General features: G+C 42.0%; 1 protein-coding gene and 1 non-coding gene across 2 annotated transcripts; one reads left to right on the forward strand and one right to left on the reverse strand.

Moving 5' to 3' along the window:
- Nucleotides 1–5415: 5415 nt before the first annotated feature.
- cd247 (CD247 molecule) lies at nucleotides 5416–22626 on the reverse strand. The gene is made up of 8 exons (XM_036546070.1): nucleotides 22456–22626; nucleotides 7871–7968; nucleotides 7639–7683; nucleotides 7400–7474; nucleotides 7016–7045; nucleotides 6700–6753; nucleotides 6073–6102; nucleotides 5416–5709 (listed from the first exon to the last, which is right to left on the reverse strand). The coding sequence occupies exons 1-8, from the start codon at nucleotides 22511–22513 to the stop codon at nucleotides 5644–5646; spliced, it is 456 nt and encodes a 151-aa protein (XP_036401963.1). The 5' UTR covers nucleotides 22514–22626; the 3' UTR covers nucleotides 5416–5643.
- On the forward strand, nucleotides 11523–11594 carry trnae-cuc. Its single transcript has one exon. It is a non-coding gene; the product is annotated as a tRNA-Glu (tRNA).
- Nucleotides 22627–27793: the final 5167 nt, after the last annotated feature.

Below are 27793 nucleotides of genomic sequence, written 5' to 3' on the forward strand. Positions count from 1 at the left end.
CTCTGTTCTTGGGGGTGTGTATGTGTGTATGTATGTGTGTGTGTGTGTGTGTGAGTGTGCGTGTACCTGTAGGAGTAGGGCTTATGCGTATGTGTGTGTGTGTGTACCTGTAGGAGCAGGGCTTGTGTGTGTGTGTGTGTGTGTGTGTGTGTACCTGTAGGAGCAGGGCTTGTGTGTGTGTGTGTGTACCTGTAGGAGCAGGGCTTGTGTGTGTGTGTGTGTGTGTGTGCGTGTGTGCGTGTACCTGTAGGAGTAGGGCTTATGTGTGTGTGTGTGTGTGTGTGTGTGTGTGTGTAGGGCAGGGTTTAACACAGGTTTAAACACAGAGTTGCGGGGTGTGTGGGAGACGTCAGGGCTCAGGGTGTACTGCGTTGCTGCCAGTTCCTGGTGCACATCTCCATCCCCTGTCGCCACACACGCACGCTGACAGAAGCAGGGTGCTGTTTTGAGTAGCAGCAGGGCTGTGTTTTTCTGCCTGTGTTCAGCCATCCAGCGGTGCTCAGACCAAAGCGTCACCCCCCCCCCCCCCCCCCCCCCCCCCCCACTCTCATCTCACCCCCCTCACCGCTGTGGCAAAGAGCATGTCTGTGTGACCGTGCCGAACCATGCTGAAAACACTCTCGCCTTCCCCGCTCCTGACGCCTCTCTCCTCCGCCGTGGGAGTACTTCTCCTTCGCTTCGGTGTGTGGTACTGGGAGTCTCAACAGAGTGCCGTGCGTGAACACTGCTTTCAGGACGTGATCGATAGGATAGTTTGGGCTCAGCAAACACGCATTGGGCGGAGCTGCCACGTGCTGTCGGTCACTGACTCGTCTGAACGAATAGGCAGACTTTCCCTTGGCAGACATACTCTGTGATTGGTTCAGATCAGTGAGTCAGTGATGACGTGTTAGCCCCCCCCCCCCCCCCCCCCCCCCCCCCTATTTGTGTTGTTCATGAGGCAGCGCTTTGCTGTGTCTCCGAGAGATCCTCTGTCCTCAAAACCAAAGGCCTGTTACAGGACTCAACTTGTTACCCCGCAGCCCTGCCTTAGAACCCAGCCTGTTACCCCACAGTGCTCTATTTAGACTCCCATAGGTCACCTCTGTCCGATTGAGTGACTGCGCCCCCCTGTGGCCAGGCTAGGCCTTACATGTTCTGCGCTTTTTTTCTTTTCTTTTATCACACCGTTAATTTCATCAAATACCTCAGCGGCAAATCCTAGCCAATAAGGGTTCTTTAAACAAAACTAAACTACATCATCTTTAGTTCTAGAAGTTGATTACTTTGGTGTGTATTAAAGAAAACTAAAGCAGTTTATAGGAGATGATACTGATTAAAAATACTACTACTAATACTACAGTGCTACTACTTTAAACAGTAATGATGCATTTCTGATCCTGTTTTGCCAAAGCAGAAGCCTTTGTGTGTTCCTTTCAGGAGAGAGCTTTGTGCTGAGTTTTGTATCATGGGAGTTCGGCTCCTTGCAAGTTTCTGAAATATTTATCTTGGGATCAACGTTGGGATTAAAAAAAATATATATATAAACGTACGTAAATATCATTATTAAGTCTTTATTTCTGAATGAGTATGTGATCAGTTAATGAATGTAGTGCTTATTCTCTAAAAGATGAAAAAATGCAAAACTTCAGCTTCCTTTTGTGAGAGCAATGCTAAATAGTTTTGTCTAGACCAAAAACTAAAACTAGAGCCCCCCATCTGTGAGTGGGTTGTCTCAGGGGGGCGGTGCTGTTATTCATGTCCTCCCCCTCTATGGATGTGTCATTGGGGTGTGGAGCTGTTGTCTGTGCCCTCCCCCATGTGGGCATGTCTGTCGAGGGGGCGGGGTACCCCTGGTGCTCCTGGTGGACCATCTCTGCTCTGATTGTTACCTGGGAAACAAACTCTTGAGCCACCAGATCTTAATGCATCCTCTGTGTGTTTATTTTTCTTGTATTAATATTATTTGCATTGTATAATTTGCTTTTTAAGTGCTTTACAATCATTTGAATTATGTTGGTTCATGCCTTTATTGATTTGTGTTGTCACACCAGGGATCCACATGGCTGTCTGTGTGTAAGGTTATCGCGGCTCTTCTGAACGCCACTGTATCTTTGATCTTTCTGCTGGTAGTAACTGTGTCCTTCATTATTAAGGTATGCATCTGTGTATACACAGGCTTCACTCAGTACATATCAGTGCGCTCAGGTGGGACACCTGAAGCTTTACTGAGAGCAGCAGCATGTGGGAGTTGCGTTGAGGGTTTATTTACTGTTATTTCATGGTTGTTAGGCCGTGGAGAATAATTATATTGTGTATGAATAGCACTTGGAAGGAAAATTTTAGAAGAAGGAAAAATGAAATTGTTCCTCCAGAAAAAAGACAGGTGGAAAATGAGAAGCGGATTTTTTTTGTGTGTGTGTTTTTTTAACCATCTGATGAAGAAGGTGGGCTCTGTGCTGCTCTCTCTGGGCTGGGGGTGGAGGGGCGGCCCCCGAAACGCTGTGTCACGAGTTTCTGAAACGGTTGAGTTGAGCTGACTGAGTGTGAAGGTGAAGCGTGTATTCGTTGTGTTCAGCCTAAGGTGGGGCCGGGGGCGGGGTAAAGGAGCTGATGTATACCTCATTTCTAACTCGAGACTCAAGGGTAACCTTGCTTTAATCTTAAGAGGAAAAGGCCTGCTGGAGTAGCCCACAGACGTCCGCTAAGTATACACCTGTGAGTGTTGGTGCTCTCAGACGCCTCTAGGGGGCAGCAGAGACAGCCTCCAGTCATAAACACTCCTGAATGTCTGCTCTGACAGGGAAAGCTGCCCTCTGGATTATTTTCCCAATGTCATGAACAGATTCATGTAGTCTCCTGCTGTTGTATCATCCTTAAAATTCCATGTCATGAGGTTGCTCTAGGTGAGAGTGTTTGCCGAATGACAAATGACAGTAATGAGGTGAAACCTCTCATTCAGAGTGCTGGCGTCCGAAATCGTCTTGCAAAAATTTTGGCCACCGCACACGGACTGTTCTGAGGCCCTCAGATGTTACGGCTGCTTCCCTCTCCTGTTGTCTCTGATTCTGGACAATCCTTTGCGAGTGGCGTCCCTGTTGACTCTGAATGTAGGTGTGAGTGTGTCCCACACCCTCAGGGAAAACCAAAGATTTGTTACTGATTGTATCTTAACCATCTCCGGCCCCTGCCCTAGCCTGCTTCTCTCCGCCCCGGTCCGCTCCGCCCCGCCAGCTGAAAGCGAGAGGGCCGACGCGCCCGCGAGGCCGCTGGCTGGGTGCGTACGGCCGCGGGGGTGGAGCCCTTCGGATTGGAGCAGGCCGCGGCCAGGCGGAGGTGTGTGCGGCGCAGCGGGCTACTCCAGCAGGCGTGTACATTAACCCTGTGTGGGCTGGGTGATGTTTATTAATACACAGTGACGGAAAGTCTGGGCACCCTGTCACCACTCAGGTTTCACTCTAATGATGACTGCTCTCTCTCTCTCTGTCTCTCACTCGGCCCTTCCTTTAGTCCCCCACTCCCACTGCTGTCTCTTGTCCTGTTCCCTGTGACACTGATCAGCTGTGCGACTATGCATCATGTTCCTCAGCCCCCACACAGACGAGTCTGAGTATCCCCTTCACCTTGCTAAATCGATTTCACTCTTTCTGTGTTCATTTGTTTTTTTTTTTTTTTTAAGAATTAGTAGGGGTTGTAGGATCTTACCAGCTCTATCCCAAAGCAGAAATCCAAATATGAAATGTTGGCCTGATGCAAAAACCAAAGATTCCTCTCTAAGCCTGTAGCTTGTGTATTAAGAGACAGAACCCAGCACTGACATTAGTCCTAACCTCAGTAATTCCAAAGCTTAGATGTATATTTTGGTATTTTTCTGGGACAGTCAAGGAAAAAAAGGTTTTGTGTCCTTAAACTTCTTGTTTGTTTGGTGTATTGCTCTTTTCTGTCATAGCATGGAGTTAAACACAGAACTGTCTTACTCTTGGTAGGTGAAATATAGTATTTTTGTATGTTTTTGGGTGTGTCTGTGTAAGTGATATGTTACACTGCCCAGTTATCATGGTTTTAAAAACTGGTCAAAGAGAAAAAAACAAAAAAAAACAAAAAAAAGGAAACGTGTTTATATTACTTCTGTTGTAGGTTTCAGGATGTGCTTTCTGTAAGTCTGGGCTAAAGGAATGTGTCTCCCTTTTTTCCCCTCAAAAAGGACCACTATTTCTGTCCCCGGTCAAAACTGCTCTGTTGACACTGTTGCCATGGTGATGCTGTAAGGGGGGGGAGGGGGCATTTTTTCCAGCCCACGCTGGTACCTCTCGCACACTGGTGTCACTCTTTGTCACTGTGGAGAACACATGATCCATGATCTCTATGACTTTACAGCGTCTACTATATGATGGCTTTGATCTGACAGATTGTAGACATTTATGTGAATCAGTATATATAGTAGGTTTGTGTAGATGCATTTGTCTGCTGTATTTTTGTTTTCTTTTTAATTTTGTTTTTTTTTATATATTATATACATAAAGAATCTTTTACTGTAACTGTACAGTACCTTTTGTTGTAAACATCATTAAACAGTTTTCCAAGTGTTTTAACATTTGATGTTATCATGTCCGTTTCCTTAATTCAAACTTGTGGCCAGTGCCTCATTCTGTTGGGGGCTAAACCTATTTGTAGATGGGGGGGGTCTCATCTCAGGAGTGAGGTTCAAGGAATTCTTTTTTTTTTTTTTTTATCTTGAGCCTTACTGCCTGGTACATAGTTTAAAAAAAGTCACCCCCTTTTCAAATGGGGTATTTATACATCAGCCAATTGGGTGCATCTGCACAGGAGTGTAGGAGGGAAACCTTTGTATTTCACTGGTTTATTTCTACATTGAGCCTGTAGACACAAAGAGTAAGAATACACACCTTTACATTACATCATTTTTGTTCTAAACAGTCATCTGAAATATTCATAAACCTGTTTTGAAAGAGGACAGGAACTTAAAAAAAGGACAGTATGTAAACATCAAGCTTGCTGTTATAGACTGCTGCCCCTGATAAACCTATAGAATCTAATATTGTAGGGGCTTGAAACTGATTTGCTGAAAAACAAGAAAAATTACAGAGAAATTAAATATGAGTTTCTACATTTACCATACAGATAAATGTTTAAAATGTTTAAATCAGTGAGAAATCACCTGACTGTCGCCTTACACAAATTTCCTGCTAGTGAGAATTGTATGTGTGTATATGTATATATATATATATATATATATATATATATATATATATATATATATATATATATATATATATATATATATACTATATATGTGTATATATAAAACGTTGAAATATATATAAATATATATAAAATGTTGAATATGTATTAGCCTTGACGACCTCCTAATGTTGAACACCTGTCATAATGGCAGGTAAAAATAGAATACGCCGACAAATGTGATCATTAATTTTTTAAAATGTGTTCTTTTTTCTCCTGAGGGGGTAAATGTTGCCGCATCTTCCCTCACATATTTATCGTTTATTTTTATTATGCATTATTAGAAACCCCTCTGCTCAGTGTCATGCAGTACCAGGCCAGTACAGCAGGGGGCAGTGAAAGCAAGGAGCAGTCACTGTCAGGGGAAGGAGGGAGAGTCGTCAGGATGAGCGGTAGGGCAGTTTAGCGGGGGGGAAGTGGCTGCATCTGCAGGGAGTCGTAGGTGTCCTTAGTTCCACTTCTCAGTCCCTACAAGAGAAATGACTGTTATTATTATCTGTCACAAGCAGGGGCTATCATCTAATGAATGTAATATGTGTGTTCCTGCTGCAGAATCAATCCTTCAGTGGGACGTTAGACTAATCAGTGATTAACTGATCAACCTAATGTGCATGCTGATGGAAGCCATAGCACTGTGCACAGCTTTTTTTCTGCCATTTTATTCCGCCACTGTGGGCTGTCGGTCATTGTAGGATGAAGACATGACTGGGAGCGCACCTGGGCTGTAGGACCCAAACATGTATTCACGACAAACGCCTCAACCACTGAGCCACCCTAGAGCCAAACAGGGTCATTTTACTTAATGAGGGTAGAAAAGGACAGGAGTCTCACCTCATACATCTGTTCATTCTTGCCGCGTCGCTGTGGAAAACAATGGACACATCAGTCTGGACAGAGGACGCCTGTTGAACATCACCCACCCCTCCAAGCCTGCCCCTCAGTCACTTGTCCTACCTCAATCACCTGTCTCTCTTTTGCACTTGTAGTGGGGGGTGCTTTTAGCTCCAGCCATCAGTCAGTGCATGACAGCACTGAAGCCTCTCAGACTGTCACACACTCCTTCAGTGCAGGGTCAGGTGTAAAACATTAAGCACAGCAACACTGTAATGTGAGGTATACTGTGATAGGAAGCACTGCATAGGAATTTAGTCAGTGCTCGTTCACAGTCCATGCGGCCTTTGTTTAAACATAGAGTCACTCTGATCCTGACTACTGAATCTGGAATGGTAGCACCAGTGGTGTAGCCGTAAGGAGCAGGGCTCTTAACCCATAGGTTGCTTGTTTGTTAGCTGGGGTGCTGCTGTTGTACCTTTGAGCAAGTTACCTAGCACAGCAATACCCAGCTGGATAACGTAAAAGTTGTAAGTCACCCTGGATAAGAGCATCTGCTAGGCAATAAATGTAAATGTAAATAAGCAGAAAGCACCTCCATGAATCTGTGAGTCAGCAGAGACTTACCTCTCTCTTCACTGCAATCTGGTTGTAGGTGTCCTTGTTTGGTTTCTGCAGAGGCTGTGGATTGAAGCACATCACACATAAATCTTTTCTTATGTCTCATCTGTCTGCCAGCTGAATTAACCATCCTGCGTGCAGGAGGAAGACACATTTTTAACTAACTAGGTATTATGTTAGGGATTGGGGTGTCTACAGCAGGTCGGCAGGCAGCAACAATGGAGCTGCCTGGGATGTCGTGTCACCAGTTATTCCTCAGCTGTGTTTTGTTATCAGTGTAAGGTGTTCAGGCTGTGAGACATCCTCTCTGATCGGCACTTACCGTGTAGACATCGTCAGCCTGTCTGCGGTACTGTTGGAAAGAGGGGATAAAACATGTAAATTGCTGATGTAGAGATTTCACTCTATAGAAAGAGACAGGAGTTATGTGTGTTTCATTCATTCAAAAAAAAAAAAAAATTCTGAAGCATATTCCATACTGCCACTCACTTTAAAGCATATCCCATAATTCACTGCTCACTTTAAAGCATACCCCATAATTCCCCACTCACTTTAAAGCCTATCCCATAACTCTGCACTCACTTCAAGGAATATCCCATAATTCCCATCTCTCGTGAAAGCATATCCCATAATTCCCCATTCACTTTAAAGCATGTCCTGTAATTCTGCACTCAATATAAGGCAAACATCATAATTCCCAACTCACTGCCGCGCTATCTCCTCTCTCAGCATCATTCCGGTGCCTCAGTGGTTCATAGGCATCTCCAGACTTATTCAGGCCCTATGAAAACAGACACACATACAGCACTGAAAGGTTCTAATGGCACTACAATGCATCCACTGACCACTCTCAATAACCCCCACTCGTTGAATGGGGGCCGCATAACTTAATGGGATAGGTGAAAAAGGTGCTCTCGCCAGCAGGGGGCGATAGGGAGCACTTACCATATAGGTGGCATCCAACTCAGGGGAGGCTTTGGGCTTGGACAACTACATCATCACAGAGAGAGAGAGAGGCTTGGCCATTAATTTGACATTTAAAAAATTAATTATAACATAATGAAAAATAATAACTGCACATGGAATAACAACACAGGTCACACTGTACAATTTGCATTATAATTATAATTATTAGTAGCAGAGGGTATGAGTCTATGACTGTCCTTGTCTGTCTCACCTTCTCTCTGAAGTAGAGTGCAGTGATGATGACACAGTAGAGTAGTAGCACAGCGTCCAGGGCGTAGCAATATTTGGGGTCACCTATCCCTGAGGCCTCTGAAGTGGATGACAGGGGAGAGAGATGATTCCAGAGTCATTCACCCAAGAGAAGAGGACTGAAGCAGGCAGTTTCGCTAGGTAACTGATAGATATATAAGGCCAATTGGGAAAACTCTGTAAGAGCAGATGATTTCCGCAGGCATAGACAGACAACAAGGGAAAGGTCAGGTATTGCTACTGTCTCTGAATGAATGATTGAACAAAAGCCATGAGGATAAAGCTGTTGTTTGTCCTTTTCCTTTGTTTAAAGATTTTGTTCATGCTAGTGTTGCCACCTTGTCTCCTTTTGCATATTTAGGAAAGTGATACAAATCTGGCATGAATTTCAAATTTGGTGACGCTTACTCTCTAAATTTAGTCTTCTGTCACACACTCTGAAAAGAATTTCATCAATTTCACCTGCTAGACCTGGTATACTATTACAATGGCATACTATTACTATTATAATATTGTTATAATGCCTTTACACTGAGGTAATATACAGTTGTAATGTCTTTACTGTGAGGAGGTAATATAAAGGCTTACACTGACTTAATACAGTACATTCCCTGTGGGAGAATAACATATGGCCAGGATGATTTGATTTTATAAGCAATTTATTCTCAAAAGCAGAATTTCAAAAGAATGGAAAAAAATAATATTTATGTGGCAAACAATATTATTCTCTAACTGAACTGAGAAATTTCTTTGGCTCCGAGCTGAACATACAACAAATCATATTTGAATGTCAAACATGTTTATGTAGCGCTTTTTTAAAATGATATGACTAATTACTGAAGTGTCACCAAGTGTTGGACACAATGCTATGGCAATGTCCTTAACCAAACTCAAACTTATATAAACCAATAATGTGACTTGCATTTTTGAGTGCCTCCCTAATAATTAGTGCTGTAGACTAAAAGGGTCCTGTAATCTTAGGTGTCTTACTGATTTACAGAATCTCACAGAGCGTAGGCTGGAAATTTTTCAGCTGCGTCTTTTTAGTTGATCTTAAGACTCAAGGTGGTGTTTTTCATCTGTAGAAAAAGCACTTCTCTTTTACCTGAAATGTTGACTTTCGTCTGGGCGCTGGCATAGAATGCATATTTTTTCTCGAAATATATTATTCGTTCATAATTATATAAATGCGTTTATTATTTTATTGTATTTCATGCTTCACTTACTAGCGCCAAATACAAAATTCCCCGTCTTCCGGTTCTAGCTGCTTTTTTGACTTGTGCACTACTGCACTACCCTGGGGTCTGTATCATATGGTGTGAGTCAGCCCAAAATGATTCTTATAACTCAGTTCATTGATTCTTGCAAGCACAGTATTTAAGACAGCATTGGTATCTGAATGACTCTGTCTCAGTGAGTTCATGTACTATATCTGACTGATTGTTATAACAGCAATGGTTATAAACAGAATACACTGTATACTGCTATAATGCCTTCACACTGGGTAACATACGGTGACAGTGCCATTACACCTAGTTTTTGCTGTGAATCTTCCATGTTTTAAGGATAGCCATCCCAACATGCAATCCCACGACGGTCCTTGTAATTGCAACAATACGGTGCCACATCAGTGTAAATTACTGTAAATGCTGCTCACAAGATGATCTTGTTTCCTACATAGTACTTTCCTTCATCAAATCTTACTTCCTGTTACCAACCGGAGACGTGGGAGAGACGGTTTTGAGGTTGGTGTTTGTGTAAAATCTCTTTCTCAGTTAGATTCCTGTGAGCGAGACCACATTAAAGCTCACAAACGAGAGAAGAGAGTCTCTACCCTGCAATGGTCTCCTCCACTCTCAGAACCCAGCAGTCTCGAATGCTCAGCTCCTGCCCTACTCTTCTTCTACATGTCACTTGCAGCTGAGCATAACTAGCTCACGTTACACCAAAAATGGGCAATATACGCTTGTACACCAGAGGCAGCAAAAAAATCCTTAGCATGAGGTGCAGTTCTTCTTCCTAATTTGAAAATCCCAATGTTTTCGGGTAAAGAGATGGATAAAGGGGAAAAGAGAAGAGGAAGGAAACAGATTCTGAATTTGATGAGCAACTCGAGCATCTAAAACAAAGGGAAAATCTTCCTGCAATAGGCTGTCAGACCTCCAGTTCAAATGAACAAGTTTGTCACTAAAACCACAACCAAATGACAAATGTGAGTTTCCCATCAAACTAACCAACCACACGAGAGAGAGAGGGTATTACCCTGCATGCTCCGGTGGCTGAGAGGGGGAGAAAGCCACACCCCAAAATAAGCGCATTAATCATCAGTTTAAGAAAAAAAATTACTTCAAAACCTATAGGGACTCCTTAAACTTATATGACTGCTGAATCTTTGTCGGAATTGAGGCTGTTCCCAGGTTAATGCAGGCAGTATCCAGTTTGTGGGGGGCACAGAACTCTGACAGCACAGCTTTTCTGCATTGGAACCTCTCTTCTACAGCACTGCTCTAACTGTGCTTCGTGAGGGAAACAGGAAGTGGGTCTCTTCCCAGGCAGTCTCATTCTAACCACCAGAAGGCAAAACATTCTCTTAAATACAGCATATTTTTATCTCTTCATGTACTGTGTCCCTCTGTGTGTGTTTGTCAGAAACACTGATGTTACAGTATATGATTGCAGTGGACACACTGTTTCGGTGTGTCACGTCAATAAAGCACAACTGAATTAAACTGAAAGAGCAGAAAGAGGGTGAACAAGCACAGGAGGTGGCAAAAATGGACAAAGGCTCAAAAGAGAAAATCAGAAAACTCAGACTCTGTGCCCACAGTTTTGCCAGATCAGAAAAAAGGTAGTTATGGGCTGCCAGGCGGCTTGGTCGGCAAGGGGCTGGTCTTGAGTGAAGGCTGAGCCCTACAGCTTGGGTTAAAACACGGCCTGGTCACCGGCAGACTGTGACCGGGAGCCCTCAGTGGCAGAGTGAATTGTTTGGAAGATAGCCATTGGCTGCTTGCGAGTGCATCAGAGGATCACACTCATCTCTCCTCAGCGCTCCTGCACGGCTGCAAAGGTTGCTGCTCCGAGACGAGCCTGATGTACAGCTGGCGTTTACAAACAAGGTTGCATAAAGGGGAAAAAGCACAACATGCAAGTAGAAAACCTTGGTTATCTAGAGAGCATAGACTGGAAAGCGAATTCATTTTTATTGATTTGTCGGCTTGAAAATATTGTACACTGATGGTGCCAAAGCATTTGCTGAAATAGCAAATATCAAAGGACAGTCAGTGAAATTGTAAAATGAACATTCAAGTTTTGAACAACACTTTTCTCTTAATTGATTTAGAAATTTCCTCTGCTAAATTGTTTAAACATGGAACAAAAGATATTTTAAGTGTTCAGTATATTTATACATTCCTTTCTTGAATAAAATAAAGATAACATGACTCATATGTGAACGTTGACATGCAAAGTTCTGCCTCTGTGAGAGCTACAACACTATCCTTTAAAATAAAACAATACTTAGTAATCTGACTTACATGAATTGTTTTTACTTTATTTATTATTTTTATTACTTTGCTTCCTCACAGCATGACAATTGGCCCTCTTATATAATCACCTCCCTGGTGGTCTAGTGGTTAGGATTCGGCGCTCTCACCGCCGCGGCCCGGGTTCGATTCCCGGTCAGGGAAAAAGGATTATTTTGATTAATATTTGAATAAAAGCGTCTGCCTAACGAATAAATGTATGCAATGCTCCGCCCTGCTAAGTTGGTCAAGCTTTACTGAATGCTCTGAAATTAGCATGGTGTAAATGATCCATTTCACCGAATTACGTCAGGAGGCAATGAATCATTTTTGAATTCAAAATGGATTTGTATCAGCAAGAGGTTGACAACGGTGCTTTCAATATGCTGCTGAGGGGTACATGACATCGTGATTTTAGAGGAAACCCCTACGAGGTAGAAAAAAAAGAGGCAAATGCCGGTCACTCACGGCGCAATAAGGAAAAACTTAATTAGCTGTTAGTCAAGACAGAGGAGAGTGTCATCCTGGGCTGTTCCAGCTCTGTTGGGAAGGTGTAAGTGGCTGGCTTGCCGGGTAGTTTACGAATTTACTCGTTTTAGCTGTATTCAGAAATTAAGTAACGTGAGGCTTTCCTCTTAACCACATATACATGTATGTGTTCAGGGAATCAGTTGCTAGGCCTCCTATCGAAAAAGTGCTAAAGTGAGCATAAAGCGTCACTTTAGATAGTTATTTAGCTAATGTTAGCTATTAGTCTCTGGCAACTGTATCATGAAAGAAACTGCTGGCTAGCTTGGTTTTACTTAGCGACATGAAAGCTGATGATGCCAATAACGCGACCTCGCCAGTAAGAAATAAATATACTTATTTCCTAAAAGAGATGCAGGTCTCAATAAAATAAATACAATTTCATATAACATACAAAGCACATAAAACACTGCTCACAATTAGGTGTGAAAGCAGTGTCTTCAGGAAATTTCAACCTGGCAAAGAAAGAGAAAGCACTCAGAGCATTTATCCCTTTAAAAATCCGAATTGACGTGACATTCAACATGTGGAATATTTTTGAATTGTGGAGTCTGCTGACAAAGCAAGACTTAGGCCAAAGTGGACACGATAGAAACATTGCAAGCAGAGAAGTAAAAAATTGTTTTTTGGATATCGGAGAGACAGAGTATGCAACACTGATGACGGAGATCATCACTCCGTGCCACAGTTTGTACCATTTATTTAATTTTTTTTCATCTTACAAATGTGTTGATGTATGTACGTCAGCCATTGTGCTCTGTTTTTTATATATTGTTTATATTGTAAACTATGGTTTTGCAATAAAATTTCAAACTTCATCATCCCAAAAAAATCAATCTGACCTGAGCTGTAATGAACTGAACTGAGAAAGAAAGACATGAGAGGGGGAGTTACAGAGATGCAGAGAGAGAGAGAGCGGGGGAGAGAGAGGCAGAGAGAAAGCGGGGGTGAAGGAGAGATGCAGAGATACAGAGGGGCCTTTCCACACACACACAGACCAGAGGCCTCACATTCGTAACAGGTGCACACAAAAACTGATTAAAATGCAAAACCACAGAGCCTGTTTGCTGGTGTAAAGCCATATTTCTTAATGCAAACACACACATGGAAATACTTATACGCTGCACACAAATTGACACACACATATACATATGTACACTGCACATGCAAAGACATACATGGGTAAAAACACACACAAAAACACACATTTACACTACATGCACAAATGCATACACACACACACACACACACACACAAATAAATACACTATGCACATGAACACACAATATTGGATACAGGCGCACGGTGTGTGTGTGCTAAGAGTGGTTTCTAGAGCCTCTCATGGTCTGTGACTCCAGCAGTATAGAGTTCAGTGGTTTTCCTCTGCTGGGTTTAAGTGTCAGAGAGACAGAGTGTGTGGGGGTGAGCCAAGCATACAGCCGGAACGTCTCCATCACCCAGGTCTCACCCTGTTTCAGCTGCGTAGAACTGCTATCCCTGTGTTGCACAGTTGCACAGAGGTGTCTACCTCCTCTTTTAGCCATGCAGAGGTGAATACCCCCTCTTTCATTTGCGCAGTGGTGCCTACCACCTGTTTTATCTGTGCAGAGGTGTCGACCCCCAGTTTCAGCTGCGCAGAGCTGTTCTCTCCCAGTTTCAGCTGCGCAGAGCTGTTCTCTCCCTGTTTCAGCTGCGCAGAGCTGTTGTCTCCCTATTTCAGCTGCGCAGAGCTGTTCTCTCCCTGTTTCAGCTGCGCAGAGCTGTTCTCTCCCTGTTTCAGCTGCGCAGAGCTGTTCGCTCCCTGTTTCAGCTGCACAGAGCTGTTCTCTCCGTTTCAGCTTCTCTCCCTGTTTCAGCTGTGCAGAGCTGTTCTCTCCCTGTTTCAGCTGCGCAGAGCTGTTGTCTCCCTATTTCAGCTGCGCAGAGCTGTTCTCTCCCAGTTTCAGCTGCACAGAGCTGTTCTCTCCCTGTTTCAGCTACGCAGAGCTGTTCTCTCCCAGTTTCAGCTGCGCAGAGCTGTTCTCTCCCAGTTTCAGCTGCACAGAGCTGTTCTCTCCCTATTTCAGCTGCGCAGAGCTGTTCTCTCCCAGTTTCAGCTGCACAGAGCTGTTGTCTCCCTGTTTCAGCTGCGCAGAGCTGTTCTCTCCCAGTTTCAGCTGCGCAGAGCTGTTCTCTCCCAGTTTCAGCTGCACAGAGCTGTTCTCTCCCAATTTCAGCTGCGCAGAGCTGTTCTCTCCCAGTTTCAGCTGCGCAGAGCTGTTGTCTCCCTATTTCAGCTGCGCAGAGCTGTTCTCTCCCAGTTTCAGCTGCACAGAGCTGTTCTCTCCCAGTTTCAGCTGCGCAGAGCTGTTCGCTCCCTGTTTCAGCTGCGCAGAGTCTACTTGCTCCTTCCTCCATTGCCATCATTCTCATCTCACCGGAGGCATAAAACCATGGATCTACACTGCACATTTAGCAAAGTAAGCATTCTATTGTCTACCCCACACGTGGAGATAAAAGATAAAACACATTTTACATACAAATTAATATGTGGATATATATAAACAGAACATCTGATAGTCCTCAGTATAGTCAACATATCCAGTATTTCACTTTTGAAAACATTTCTGCTGTGGCCCATTGGTGATAAACACTGGCTGCTCTTCTGTGTCAGAAAAGCCCCTGCTACGTGAGTTAATAAAACCAAGACCACTTTTTCATTTTGGGTAAATTTTTCAACAGCAGCACATCAAAGTTGAGCATGAAGATAAGAACGGTCTAAAGGAAATAAGACCTCAAGTTATAGGCTGACAAGATGACCTTTCTATTGCCGCAGGACATTTTCAGTGACATTTTAACTTGCTACTGAGCTCAATTGCTTTGTAGGACATAGCGACAGTGATAATTTTCTGAACACATTATAAGCCTGTTTCCTCTTTCTAAACTACAGCCAAAGTATCTCTACTTTTGCACTCACAGTTTTCTCCTGGAGATCTTGGGAAACATCCTATAAGGGTGATATGAAGTAGTCAGGCCCAGAGAGGGATTTGAGTAGATTGGGTTGGATTGCTCCATGACTGCTCCATGTAAATGTCAATCCAACCCATGGAGCAGAACTGTTACAATTAAATGATGGCACATAGCTAAAAGCATACAAAAATTGGACAGGAGCTTGAGGCCTCGCTACCTTATCGTAAGGATTATATAAAATAACTCAAAAGTGTGAATTAAATTGAAACTGGTTTTACCATTGGGCTGGTAATGCCAGCTCGATGTACATTACTCATAGAGACCAGCAAGGTGTACTCTGGTTATACTGAGACCACCAGGTTGTGCTCTGCGACCACAGAATCACATATGGCTGCAGACGGCTGATCTCACAGCACATGAACAATGAGAACTCCAGCGCCTTAGGCAGACCAGGCTTTGTTTGCCGAAAATAAGGTCGCACATCTGTTTGAGGAATTCGTTTGAAGGGGTGACTGGCATGTTTTGTGCATTTGCATACCCGTGTCCTTGTTTTTGTTTGTGCATGTGGGTGTGTGCATCATGTGTGCACACTATGTCCCAGCTTGAGGCCTAGAGTGAAGTCCTTGTTGAACTGTGATATTACTGCGTGAATGCGTCTCAGCCATTTGGAAGTGGCTTTGGTGCTGGAGGCTGACACAGTGAGGAAAGAAGAAAAACATAAAATAATTTGACTTAGGTTTACTTCGTTTGACTTTTTTTAAATGACAGACTGCTGAAAAGCACATTGCTACCAAGTAAAATCTAAAAAGTGTTTTGTTTGTGTTTTTTTCATGTGTTTAAAGTGGAAACATTTGACAGACAAAACGTGACAGACATCTAACCTGTATATAGTTAAATTCACTTGGTAGCTGCACAATTTATGTTTATTTCTATTTGGAAGTAACCAAATATGAAAATTTGATGGCGTTAAGTTGCTTTTTAACGTTTTGAGATTGTTGAGTTTATAGGTGTTGCGCATATGGTACTGTTCACAAGACATCCTAAGTGATGTTGAATAGTGCTCCATTTGTAGAAGTAGAAATGAGGCTATGGCTTGCATCACTGAGTTCACCCCTGTGCTGTAGATATGCACTGAAAAACTGAGATCGGTTGATATAGCTACTGCGAAAGGAAGTCCGCCTCTGTTTCCTCTCAGGGTCTTCGAAGGTAGGGGCATGGTTGCAGGTTCAGCTTTAAAATCTGCTATTAGCTCACACCACCGAGGAAACCGAGACCGGAAAATGAGGTGCCCTATCGGACGAAGCCCAGTTTGTGTTACTTCGCTATCTGCTGTTTCGAAAGCCCTTCTGCTGGTTCATCTACACCGCAGGGTCTTATTCCTCCACAGCTGCATTATAAACAAATCACTAAAGAGAAGCCCCTCAGTTTACCTCAGGCAAGATGACAGGGTAAAGCTTCTTTTTAATTAAGTTAAATTGCTATGCTTACATATCTGCTGATAGTCAGATTAAATTGGTTTTTAAACGTTTACATTACACTTATGTAAAAATCAACCCGGCGTGGACATCACTGAGACGTCACTGAACACCCCACACAGTTACACTGAGGAGGAACCACACTGGAAAAAAAGAAAAGAAAGAAATAAAAACACAACAATGCCTCCCACACAGAGATTCAGTACTCCTCCTTACTTCCACTACCCAGTGTATCATTTATACCTGTTCTGTCATTTATACCCAGTCTGTCATTTATACACGGTCTATCATTTATACACAGTCTGTCATTTCTATCCAGTCTATGTTTCATATGCAGTTGGATATTTATTTGCACTAATATGTGTCTGCATTAATATGCCTTATAATGTACTTTGTTCTCAGTGGCTGCCCTAGGTGGCCCTACAGTGCACAGGCTGTACTTTAAACCAGAATGCACGTGTGTATTTCACATTATGTCTAAACATGTAAGGGTGTGAGAGACAGTCATACAGAAACTGAAAGAGAGATTCCCGTCTGTAACAAATACCAGATGACAATGTGACTTCTGCTGAAAAGAGAATATGCAAAGTCCTTTGGAAACTATCACTCAATGTCTCCTTTGGAAACTGTTTGCATAGAACAAATCCTTTCTTGTAAACTGCTAAAATAAATCTCACCCTCTCAGCAGCAATAACAAGTCATTATGACTGTGTGACTTTCTGCATTTAGAGGTCTGAAGTGACAACAATGTCCATCTACCACGCATGAGGTTAATATTCGCATTAATGTTCACAAGCGAGTTCACACATTGTGCTCATTTTCACAGTAACTTGAAAACGGCATAAAACGTTTTTCGGTTTTGCTATTCGTACATGCTGTTGATATTTGCACACCCTGTTATTGTTCACATGCCTCATTAATATTCACAAATGGTGATAATATTTGCATTTGCTGTCGATGTGTTTGTCCACTCTCTAATGTGAGAGAACATTTTCAGCCATGACCTCCTGGGCAAGAGAGGCTGGAACGACAAAGAAAACAGAAAAGAGAGAGAGAAAGCATGAGAGAGAATGAAAGAGAGAGTGAGAGAGAGAGAGAGAGAGAGATAGAGAGAGAGAGAATGGAAGAGAGAAAGACAGAGAAATAATCCTGATTGGCATTTGAGGACTTTATGGTGAAGATGTTGATGATTATGATGATGAAGAAAGAGGAGGTTTTGAGGAACAGGGACTGTTTTTGGTCTGCAGTGACACTACCGGTCATTCATGTTCTTTTTCCTCTCAATTAACCCTGTTGTTGCTGTGCTCGAAACAGCTGAACAGAAGTGGTTCCCCCGCCTGCGTCAGCTCTGGGGCCAGCGTGCTGACTGAGGGTTTCCTTACAGACACTCAAACAGAGACAGCACGGTGACTGCATGTGCTTCTCACACACACTTTTTCCAGCCTTACCCTCAAAAAGCAGTGGCAAAAAACAAGAAACGCAAAAACACAGAAGCACAAAAATACACACACGTAAACACAGAGAAATGGCAAACCCAGACATGCTAAAACATTGAAACGGAAAAACATAATAATAAAACAGACACAGACACACAAAAACACAACACAAAGTAACAGCGAAACCCTGACACAAGGTAACAAAACATACACACACACACACACACACACACAACAGGGGGCCAACAGGCTGACAGGGAGACTGACTGCCCTTGTTTGGACTCCAGCAAACAGTAGCCTAATGTGAGAACGTTATGATATAATATTGTGTGATCGTGGTTCTGTGATCATTTCTGAAATGGAAGGGAGATACAGATCATTAATCACAAGGGAGCTTGCTACACTTGCTTCTGTGGCTTCTTGTCACTGTAGGGAATGCTGTACTCATGAGATCTGGAGACAGAGCAGTCAGTGACAGGGGAAGAGCCCTCCGAATAATGCTGAGTATAGTGTTCAGCCAAAAGTTTGATAAAACGTAACTATAGAGCCTCTAGGAGAACAATACTATCTGTTCAATGATTTGATTTCTGTTTCTGTTCTGCTTGGTTTCTATTTTTGAAAGCTAAATGGTAATACAGGGTTATCTTCAGATGGATAAATTCTGGCTACAGCTAGCCTCTGTCATCATGATGTGTAGAGTTAATGCTATTTGCACGTTTAAAACATTTCCCTGGCCTAAGTAAGAGATCAGTTTAGATTTTGGCGTGTGTCACTTTGTATTAAATTATGAGGCAGTGTCTTGTTGATTATGCCTCTATTGTACAGAACTATGCAATGTAAAAGACCAGGCCTGATCTTTCTACAGCCTTCTTTCCGTTGAATTTCATACTGCTCATTAAAGCTAGTCACTTACTGCTGAGTATCATTTCGATTTACTGTTCTCATAACTGGCTCCAGTCCCACAAAACCTTTTAAAGACAATAAACTGACGAACAGATTGTGCTGAGTGATATTTGCTGAGGGTATTTCGGTCTGTCGTCTTTTCATTGCTGCAATTTAATCCTAATTTAACAACTTGAAATTTACATATATATTATGAATCAATGTTGCAAAACACAAAGAGCTTTGATAAAGCATGCATAGTTTTATTCAATTGTTCATTGAAATGTGGCTGCAGCACATTACCACTTAAACAGCTACACTCCACCATAGAGCAAGCTTAGCCAAAGCGTTTTAATGTTTTTTACTGATCTTGTCTTGGTGTCTTGGCCTTTTTCCACTTAGTTGTGCCTTGGTGGAATTCTCCTTTTTAAACTCTACGACCACCCTCCTGTGTGACGGGGACAAGTATAGTTCAAGCGCGAAATAGCCAAATGTTATTACGTGTACGCGTTACGTGTAATGAGGTTGTGAGGTTCGGACGTTATGTTGTTGTTGTTATGATGTAATCCATACTGTACATTTACACACATACGCATACAATTATGATGTACAACAGAGTAAAGGTGGAATCATTGTGCTGTGACCCATTGGACAGCACACTACATGAGGTCATTAGATGTTTGTGTGAAAGGTAATTTTATGTGAAAATGTCTTACACTCTTTTATAAACACTTAAAAAGGTCACCTTGACCACCTTGACCATCCATTACTGCTGGTACATAGTGTCATTTGCGTTTGATGCAGGAGCCATTTGTTCATCCGAAAAGTGTTTTTCGGACCAAGATTATTTCTTCCCGTTCCACAGTTTAGGTATTTTCAGAGTGCGCTTGAACAGCGCTGTTTACACAAAAACTCATCTTCGGTATTTTGCCATTTTAAACTCAAGCTGAGAGCTATATGGTCCACCTGAGGGCCCACTGTGATGCCACCTTGATATCCGTGCTGTCACAGCTCTGCCTCCTGCGTTAGCTACCTGCTGCTTCCTATGCAGCCTCTCAGCACAAAGGAGAAATCGCCCACCGGCTACAACATTAACATAAATTTATACACCAAAAATCTTTCTATTACTATATCTATCTGTATCTATCTACATACCTAAATTAGAACACTACACAACATGTACCATTTAATCTACGTTGCTGCCATGACAGTTCACGTTCTGGTCAAGTAGACAAAATGATGAAGATTGCAAAATGGTAGAACAAGATTTTAGCATTGAAGAAGCTGAGGAATGAGGGAGTGTAGAGACTCCGGGACTCACAAAATGCACAGGGAGCAACTGTGGGAACAGCTTTGCAGCTAAACTATTTGAAAAGAATAGTGAAATACTTATGATCGATCATGTTATTCGTGACTACGCAAAGGATAAAAAACAATTTTCACAATTTATGGGACATTATTATTTTTAGCTGCCTAGCAGAGCAAACTACACAGATCACATTTTACACACACTTCTTTTAAACCCCACGCTTTATATATTTGGTATGTGAGCCTGACGTTCAAACCAGTACACCAGACTGCTGGCCCTGAAATATCTAGCTGTGTGATAATGCCAAAATGAAGCACAGCTAAGTTTAGACGTGAGCATGAAGGTCAAACATGGCTACTGGCCGTTCTTAGATAAAAGGTGGAGATCAGGTTCCATTTACACAAAATAAGAATATAAAATAAATCATTTAATGTAATATGTTTAATACATGGAAGTAATAAAATAATAGAAATGACATATATGTATGTATTTAATGTGAATATGTAAATTCATTATGAAATACTTAATAAAAAGGAAAAATCATGCTAATGTTAATATAAGGATTTTGTCATATATTATGGTCTGTGTATAAAATAAACACTGATAGATATTAATATGCGCTTGTGGCAGCCTGAACTCTTCCCCTCATGTGTTGAGGAGCAGCAGTGTAACACTTAAGTTTGTCTGGAGTCGTATGTGCATTGTTATAGGATAGGATGGCAAGTGACACAATCATTTCATCGGGACCCCCATCGCATAAAATAGGAATGAGAACGGGCTAAACTATGCCTTTCAAAATGTGTAACATTAAACGTGTTTGTATCACATGTGTTTTAGAGTTTATTGATAAACTCTAAAATCTGAAGCTGCTGTTCAGACATGATGAACAGTAGCCTTGGATTCTGGAGTGAACAAAGATTCAGAAAAGACAAGATAACTACGTTCACTAGTTGAGCTGAGTTAATAGTACTGCGCTTTTCTCTCTCAAACTCTCAAAGCAGAGCAAATTGCCATCGGCTTCTCTCAGCACTTACCATTTCTACACAAATATCAGGCTTGACCTGCACATGGGTGTTAGTAAATTCAGTTCAATGCTGATGACCCTATTTACAAAAGGCGCAGTATATAATTGAGTACATTTTCATTACAGTACTTTACAATCCCCTGAGAGCAATTCAAGAATGTCAGAGACATTTACATTACATTTATTCATTTGACGGGCGCTTTTATCCATAGCGACTTACAAGTGAGGTAGAGTACAACAACACAAGCAAAGAACCATAAGGAGTCTTAGGTGGAGTTCACAGTATTAGAAGCGCTGCATGACCAGGTTTCAGTGGTTGGCCAGGCATCCATTTTGGAGGAGCGATGCTATTAACATTACATCAAGTCTCTCGAATGCCCTCCCTCACTCTTCCACGCTCATCCAAAAATCTCAAACACGTAAATAACACAGCAAGGAAAAGTTATACCAACCAATATTTTTTAAATAAATACATAATAATTGTTATATCATTACCTCATATCAGTTCTTGTATTATTGTTTTCCCACACCATGCGCACACTGTTGTATTTTATTGGAACCTGTGACAATAGGTTTAGTAGACTGTAGATCTGAATGTTGTGTTAAGTGCACGTAGTATAGCTGTTTCTTTTTTCTTTATTTGTCTATCTGTAGGAATATATGCAGATACTAATACAGATATAATATCCTATCTGTACATCTAAGGATGCTTCAGAATACATTTCCCTATCAGAGATAATGAAGTATGCTTGTTCAATTAAATTCATCTCTATTGTATTGTATTATATACATTATGTATTAAAGAAACATTGGAGATGAAATTGGCTATTTGCTCATGTTATCTGAATACACAATACTGATAAACAAATCCCTTTATCAGCCTGGTGTGCTAAGAGACAACATATCACACAGCCTGTATGTTGAGAATTTCCGCCACCCCCCACACACACACGTACCCAGCGAGGCCCTAAGCCAACACCCTCCCAGCCCCACAGCACCAAGCTGACTCAAGACTCCATGGTTTTACAAGGGGTCTAACTGGAAGACCTGTGAGGTGACGTCAAAAGCCTCCCACCCTCGACCTCCCCACCACCGTTATGAACACCTGTGGGGAAAGGGGGGGGTGAGGGGTGTGCTGAGTTTTTGGTGTTTGAGTCTAGTTAACTTTCTCTCTGTAACGCGGAAGCATATCAAAAACATGGCTCCTAGGCGGAATACGGCACTTTGATCCGCCCGTATAGATGCAGCGAAGTCACTGCACAAACCATTACACACAGGAGACCAGACTCAGGGACTTCTAGAAGCATCCCCAACACTGTAATCTAGAGTTCAGAGTTTGGCCAAGGTCAGCAAATGCTATTGGAACCCGCTGTTTCGAGGGGTCTGCTCGTGTTTGGGAGTCAGGACATGGGTCAGGTCTTACCTGCAGAGGTGACCGCTGAAGCGAGGAGCACCAGAACACCCGTCCTCTGCAGACCCATGGCTCTCTGTCGTTCTCTCTCTCCCTGGGTTCTCTCTCTCTCCCTCGATGTGTCTCTGTCGTTTGCTCACCGTGGGCCCGCGTTCCTACAGCAGCTGCTCACCCTGACTGACAGCTCAGGCTCTTTGCTCCACAAACACAGTCCTCTTACAGGAAGTGGGTTCACCTGCTGACAGGAAGTGGCTCATCTCTACAGATCAGCCTGCTAACTGCTCTGCGGAGCTCAGAGTGTCACACTGTAACTCACAGCCCACATTCTGTGCAGACATGCCACCTGAGAGAGCTCTACAGAGAGCGCCAGCCCGGGTCTGAGGTGGGGAGACCTACATCCCTCTAAACCGCCGTTCTTACCGTTAATCCCCCCGTCCCGCCGTTTCGCGACTATACAGAGTGCAATCACTCCACCCTCAGAATGCAGACCCATTCCAGAAAACAAGTACTCTTCCATTTCCCAAAAACACAAATGTCCTCTTCTGATGGAACAACTGTGACATATTTTTCTCTCTGAATCAAAAAGTTTGGATTTGCAGTTTTATAATGCAAGCTGTTATTCCACCACAGAACTGTGAACATGACATACATTTTTACTTACCTTTTATATAGCAGTAAACCTTTTCATACAGGAACAAAAAAAAGTAAATTTGAAATTCTTTTGTGTTTTTTAACAGTCTGTGCTTACTGAGCACAAACACCAAAATGAATTTTGTGTTCTAATAGAAAGAAGATGCTCAAACTACTTTGCTATGCCTGCTAGGGAACAGAGGCAGACAGCAGGAAATGCTGAAGGGATCAATTTCTACTGAAATCGTACAAAATAAATTCCCTGTAAAAACATGACAATCACCTCATGATGGTTTGAGGGCTCATATTGAAATTATAAGAAACAGTGACTTGTAACGAGTCAGAACGTGAGTATGAACCCGCTTCTAACTTTATGGAGAAGGGAAATGTAGTTTACACAGCTACATCCATGTAGCTTGGTGAATGGAAATTGAGAAACCAATTGTAAATGATTGAGCACACTGTGTGCATGGAAATGACTAAAATATATAACCGCATGAAGACAGAGACTGATAAGATTTATCCCAGTCAGGCATCTCGTCACCATTGTGTTTGGATTATAACACTGGTTTGATAACTGGTATAATTAACGGCCCTACAAATTCATTAATGTCAATAAACGCTTATGTAATTCCCTTTCGGAATATGATTTTGAAGGTCATTCAATTTTTCAAAATAATCTGGATTGTGGTTCCTTTCTGTGGAGTTTTTCAGGCTTCCCTAAAATGTAATTGTATGTGAAGATACATAGTGAGTGTTTAAGCCACTTTGTCTGACATGAAAGTAGGCTAAGAGCTCTGTGTGTTCATGAATCTAAAATGGCAGCTGCAACAGACTGTGACTATGTTGTGTGTGTTTTTAAAAGAATGAAAATGCCATGTAATAGCAGTTTCCACTTAACACTGCTTTGATATGGTGATATGAAGTATGTGGCAACCACAAAATGACATACAATACAATAGAATACAATAGAGCCATCAATAGAGCAAACTCAGAGAGGGAATAATCTACCAGCAAATCAACATTGCAGTACAGGAAACAATCGTGTAAGTTTACATTTTGTCATTTAGCAGACGCTAACATGTTTACATTGTTTTCTGAATGTGACTAATTACATTTTTAATGCTTAACTCCTTTGAACATTTATGAGAGAGGTGTGAGAGGCAGAGTACAGAGAAATTCTACTTCTGTACTTAAACATGCTTAAAGGCTGGTGGATCACTCACAACATTGATGCATGTCTGTAAGCAGCTACCACTGTCAGAATCAATAGACATAAAGAGGCAGGACCCACAGGAAAATTACAATTTTTCAGCCAGAAGAGGAAAATGAGATCCACTGTTACTCCTTCCATAAACTTCTCTTCAAAACACATTCAATATAATTATGCACTAAAGAGGTCATTAACATGAGGATTTACATAATTAGAGGGTTGGACAAAGTGTTAGTTTATATGGTAGTACATTGGGTTTACAAAAATTCAACACTGGTAGTCCAGAACAATTTTTACAGCCTGGGTGTTTTTACAGCATAGCATTAAAATAATTCAATTTGAAAACTGGAAAACTGGGAAGCACAAACAAATGTGGCCAAGTAGAAGCACTGTGCAAGAGCTGAGACTATCCTGGCCTTACCTAGGCTGACTACCTGGTTCTCCTTCCAATTGCCACCATTCACCATGAAGTATTGCATACGTGTCTTACTATGACTGACAGATGCCTCTGCAGTTTGATTTGTGTTTGAGTTTGCTGTTAGCTGTCATCAGAGCTGATCAGACCAAAGAAGGGAGGGTGTAATTTCTAAACGGGCAGGGCAGGAAAGGTGGTTGGAGTGTGTCATGCACCGAAAGGAGGGTGGGAGGTGGAGCTTCCCCCAGGCAAAAACAGCTACAAGTGAACGACATGAGAAACTTCACCGACACATTGCTGTTTTTGGTGAAGCTCTGGTGGTGCACAGATGGCAAAGGTCAGCTGTGAGGTCAGGTAGTGTGAGATGCCGCGAACAATAATAATAGTTTATCACATCACCATTGCAAAAAAAAAAAAAAAAAAAAAAAATCAAATCTGCAGTGCGTTTGGAAATTCACAGCTTCATGCTGTACTCTACTGAGGACAGATTAGGTGTTATATACAAAAATTAGGTTAAACTGTCACATGTAAGAGCACATCATACAAATCTTCCTGCCAGTGTAAAGTCCTGAGAAGCTCACTAGCTGTTCCCTGGCACTGATCTGTGATCAGTAAAGAGTGGAGGACAACAAAAAATATGTATGTCCTCCCTCTGATGACAGTAACAGGAATGACTTTAAGGAACAATCCCAAATCTTAAATAATCAGTCTGGTTAGGAATGACCAATATTACAGGAGTCGCCTGTAACTCAGTAGAGTATCAAAGTCACAAAGTTAGTGATAAATATGAATTTAATATCTGAACAAAAACGCAAATGGCAAAGCTGCTAGAATCAGATAGACTCCTTCTCTGTGTATGTGCAACAGGTCCACATTTGTTTTTTTTTTGTGATCAACATTTTTTATTCAGAAAACTATACAGAGTCAACATGCGCTCACACAAACACACAAACACATATACTGGAACATGCATTCACTCACTCGTTAAAAAGACATAACACAAATAACAGCACACAAACAACCAGGACAGTAAATATGTCTGACCGAGAAAGCTCATGACCTGATTCACAAAAATAAAGTTTGATAGCCACTCCACCAACGGTATATGCCTATCTGTATTGATATAACACGATCGTGTAATATCAAATTTATATAATATAAGAGTAGTCTGAGTGGTTAAAAGATGACAGGGTAAATTTTAAAAAATGCAATAAATATTAAAATAGAAAACTGTAGTAAGTAAGTATATGGCCTGGTACTGCTGTGGCCATCCCTAGCCAAGCCTGCACTGTGGTGTCTTTCCTTTATTTAGCCTTGCAGTCATATGTTCCAGTGTCACGATGTATTGGTAACAATTTATCCAATATCAATTTAGAGGAATTCAGGCTTAATTCAAAGTAAGAATAGTGTTCTTTGCTTCTGTAAGGCCAATTACAATCAATCTGCGCTGGTTTACGGTAAGAGTGTGAGATGAGTCATCATTAAGCAGGCATAGGCAAAGATCAACACTGATGCCGACCAAATCAGAAATTACACAGAAAAGTCTCCAATTATTGGACACTCCCAAAACACTTGCGTAATGGCACCTGGAACTTGTCGGCAGGTCCAAATGTTAACATTACATTATATGCCGTTGAGTAGACGGCATACCTGGGTTTATTGCAGCTAGTGTCACAAGAATGGATTATCTATGAATGCAGGTCAAAAGTCAAATGGAGTCCCTGTGTGTTTTGACCACATCAACATCTACATCCATTAAAATCCAGTCCCAGAACCCATCCACAACAACCCCCACCCCCACCCAAATACAAAGCACAGAATCTCTGTTCAGTATGTGTCTGTGTGTATGTGTGTCTGAATATGTGTGTGTATAAGTGCAGATGCGGTAACACCTGCCTCTGCGCTCATCACAGACCACACCAGTCAGACAAACTCTCGTTTTCCTGCTGCAGAAACTGAAAGCATTTCTCTTACCCACCCAAAAGATCTTATCTCTCCTCTGTCTCTGCATCACAGTTCTGTGTCACAGGGAGACCGTGGCACCAACCGTGGCAGCAAACCCCACGTGGCATCCTCTCTGCACTCCACAGCAATCGCCACACACGCCTCGAACCAATAGCCCAGACCCAAGGCTTTCTGGGATTGAATAATACAAGGGGCAAATTAAATCAGAGAGTACTCAAGCATCAGAATGAGAGCATTTGCTAACTTCCAGTCTAACTCTGTATGAAGGTGTTATACTGGCAATAAGCATGTCTGTATCTCTCGCACTGAGAGGAGTCCCCACCACAGTAGGTCATCACCAGCCACCTGAGACTCCCAGTAGTCTGTTACTCAGAACCCTCTCACCACATCACAAGTGAAGGACATAATTTGTAATCAAGGGATATGAATGTGAAAGTACATGTTTGAATGTTAATGCATCAGTGTGGGGATTGCACAATTCCCCCACCAAAGAGCACACAGACACACAGACACACGTACACACACACAATCACCTAAACCAGAGTTTCTCAACCTTGGTCCTGGGGACCCACCACGTGTGCCGGTTCTCAACGTAACTGAACACTTGCTTAATTGGGTTTGATTGAGTTGTTGACAGAATATTGGTCTTCATTGATCTTTTTGTATCAAGTCTGTCATGAATTGTTTGTAAAAGAAATAGGCTGTTAAATTCTTTGTAAAATATGTTAACTGTTTGTATGATATTTGTTTTTTGTTATTTTGTGAATATCTGCTTATTGAACAAATTTGTGGCAGCTGTCTTCAATAAAGCCAATTTCTTGATCAATTACTTGTTCTAGGCCCCATTGAGCAATTAGTCAATTAAGAGGAATGTTTGTATATGCCTCCAATGAATAAAATAACTTGCAGAACCCCTTACTTTTATGCCTCCTGTTTTCACAAACATTAGGTCAAACAACCCATATCTGTAAATTAAGAACTAACAGCTTATGCTTAAATGACTTCAAATCAAGAGCAGTATTAAAAAAAAATTATTAATCAAACCTGAGACCTGACGCCATCAAAACCAGTATGCATAGTGAGACCCCACAACCAGCTTTGAGGTGTTGCTGAACTAAACCATTTTC

This window comes from Megalops cyprinoides, chromosome 14 (genome assembly GCF_013368585.1).
Source record: "Megalops cyprinoides isolate fMegCyp1 chromosome 14, fMegCyp1.pri, whole genome shotgun sequence".
Lineage (NCBI taxonomy): Eukaryota > Metazoa > Chordata > Actinopteri > Elopiformes > Megalopidae > Megalops > Megalops cyprinoides.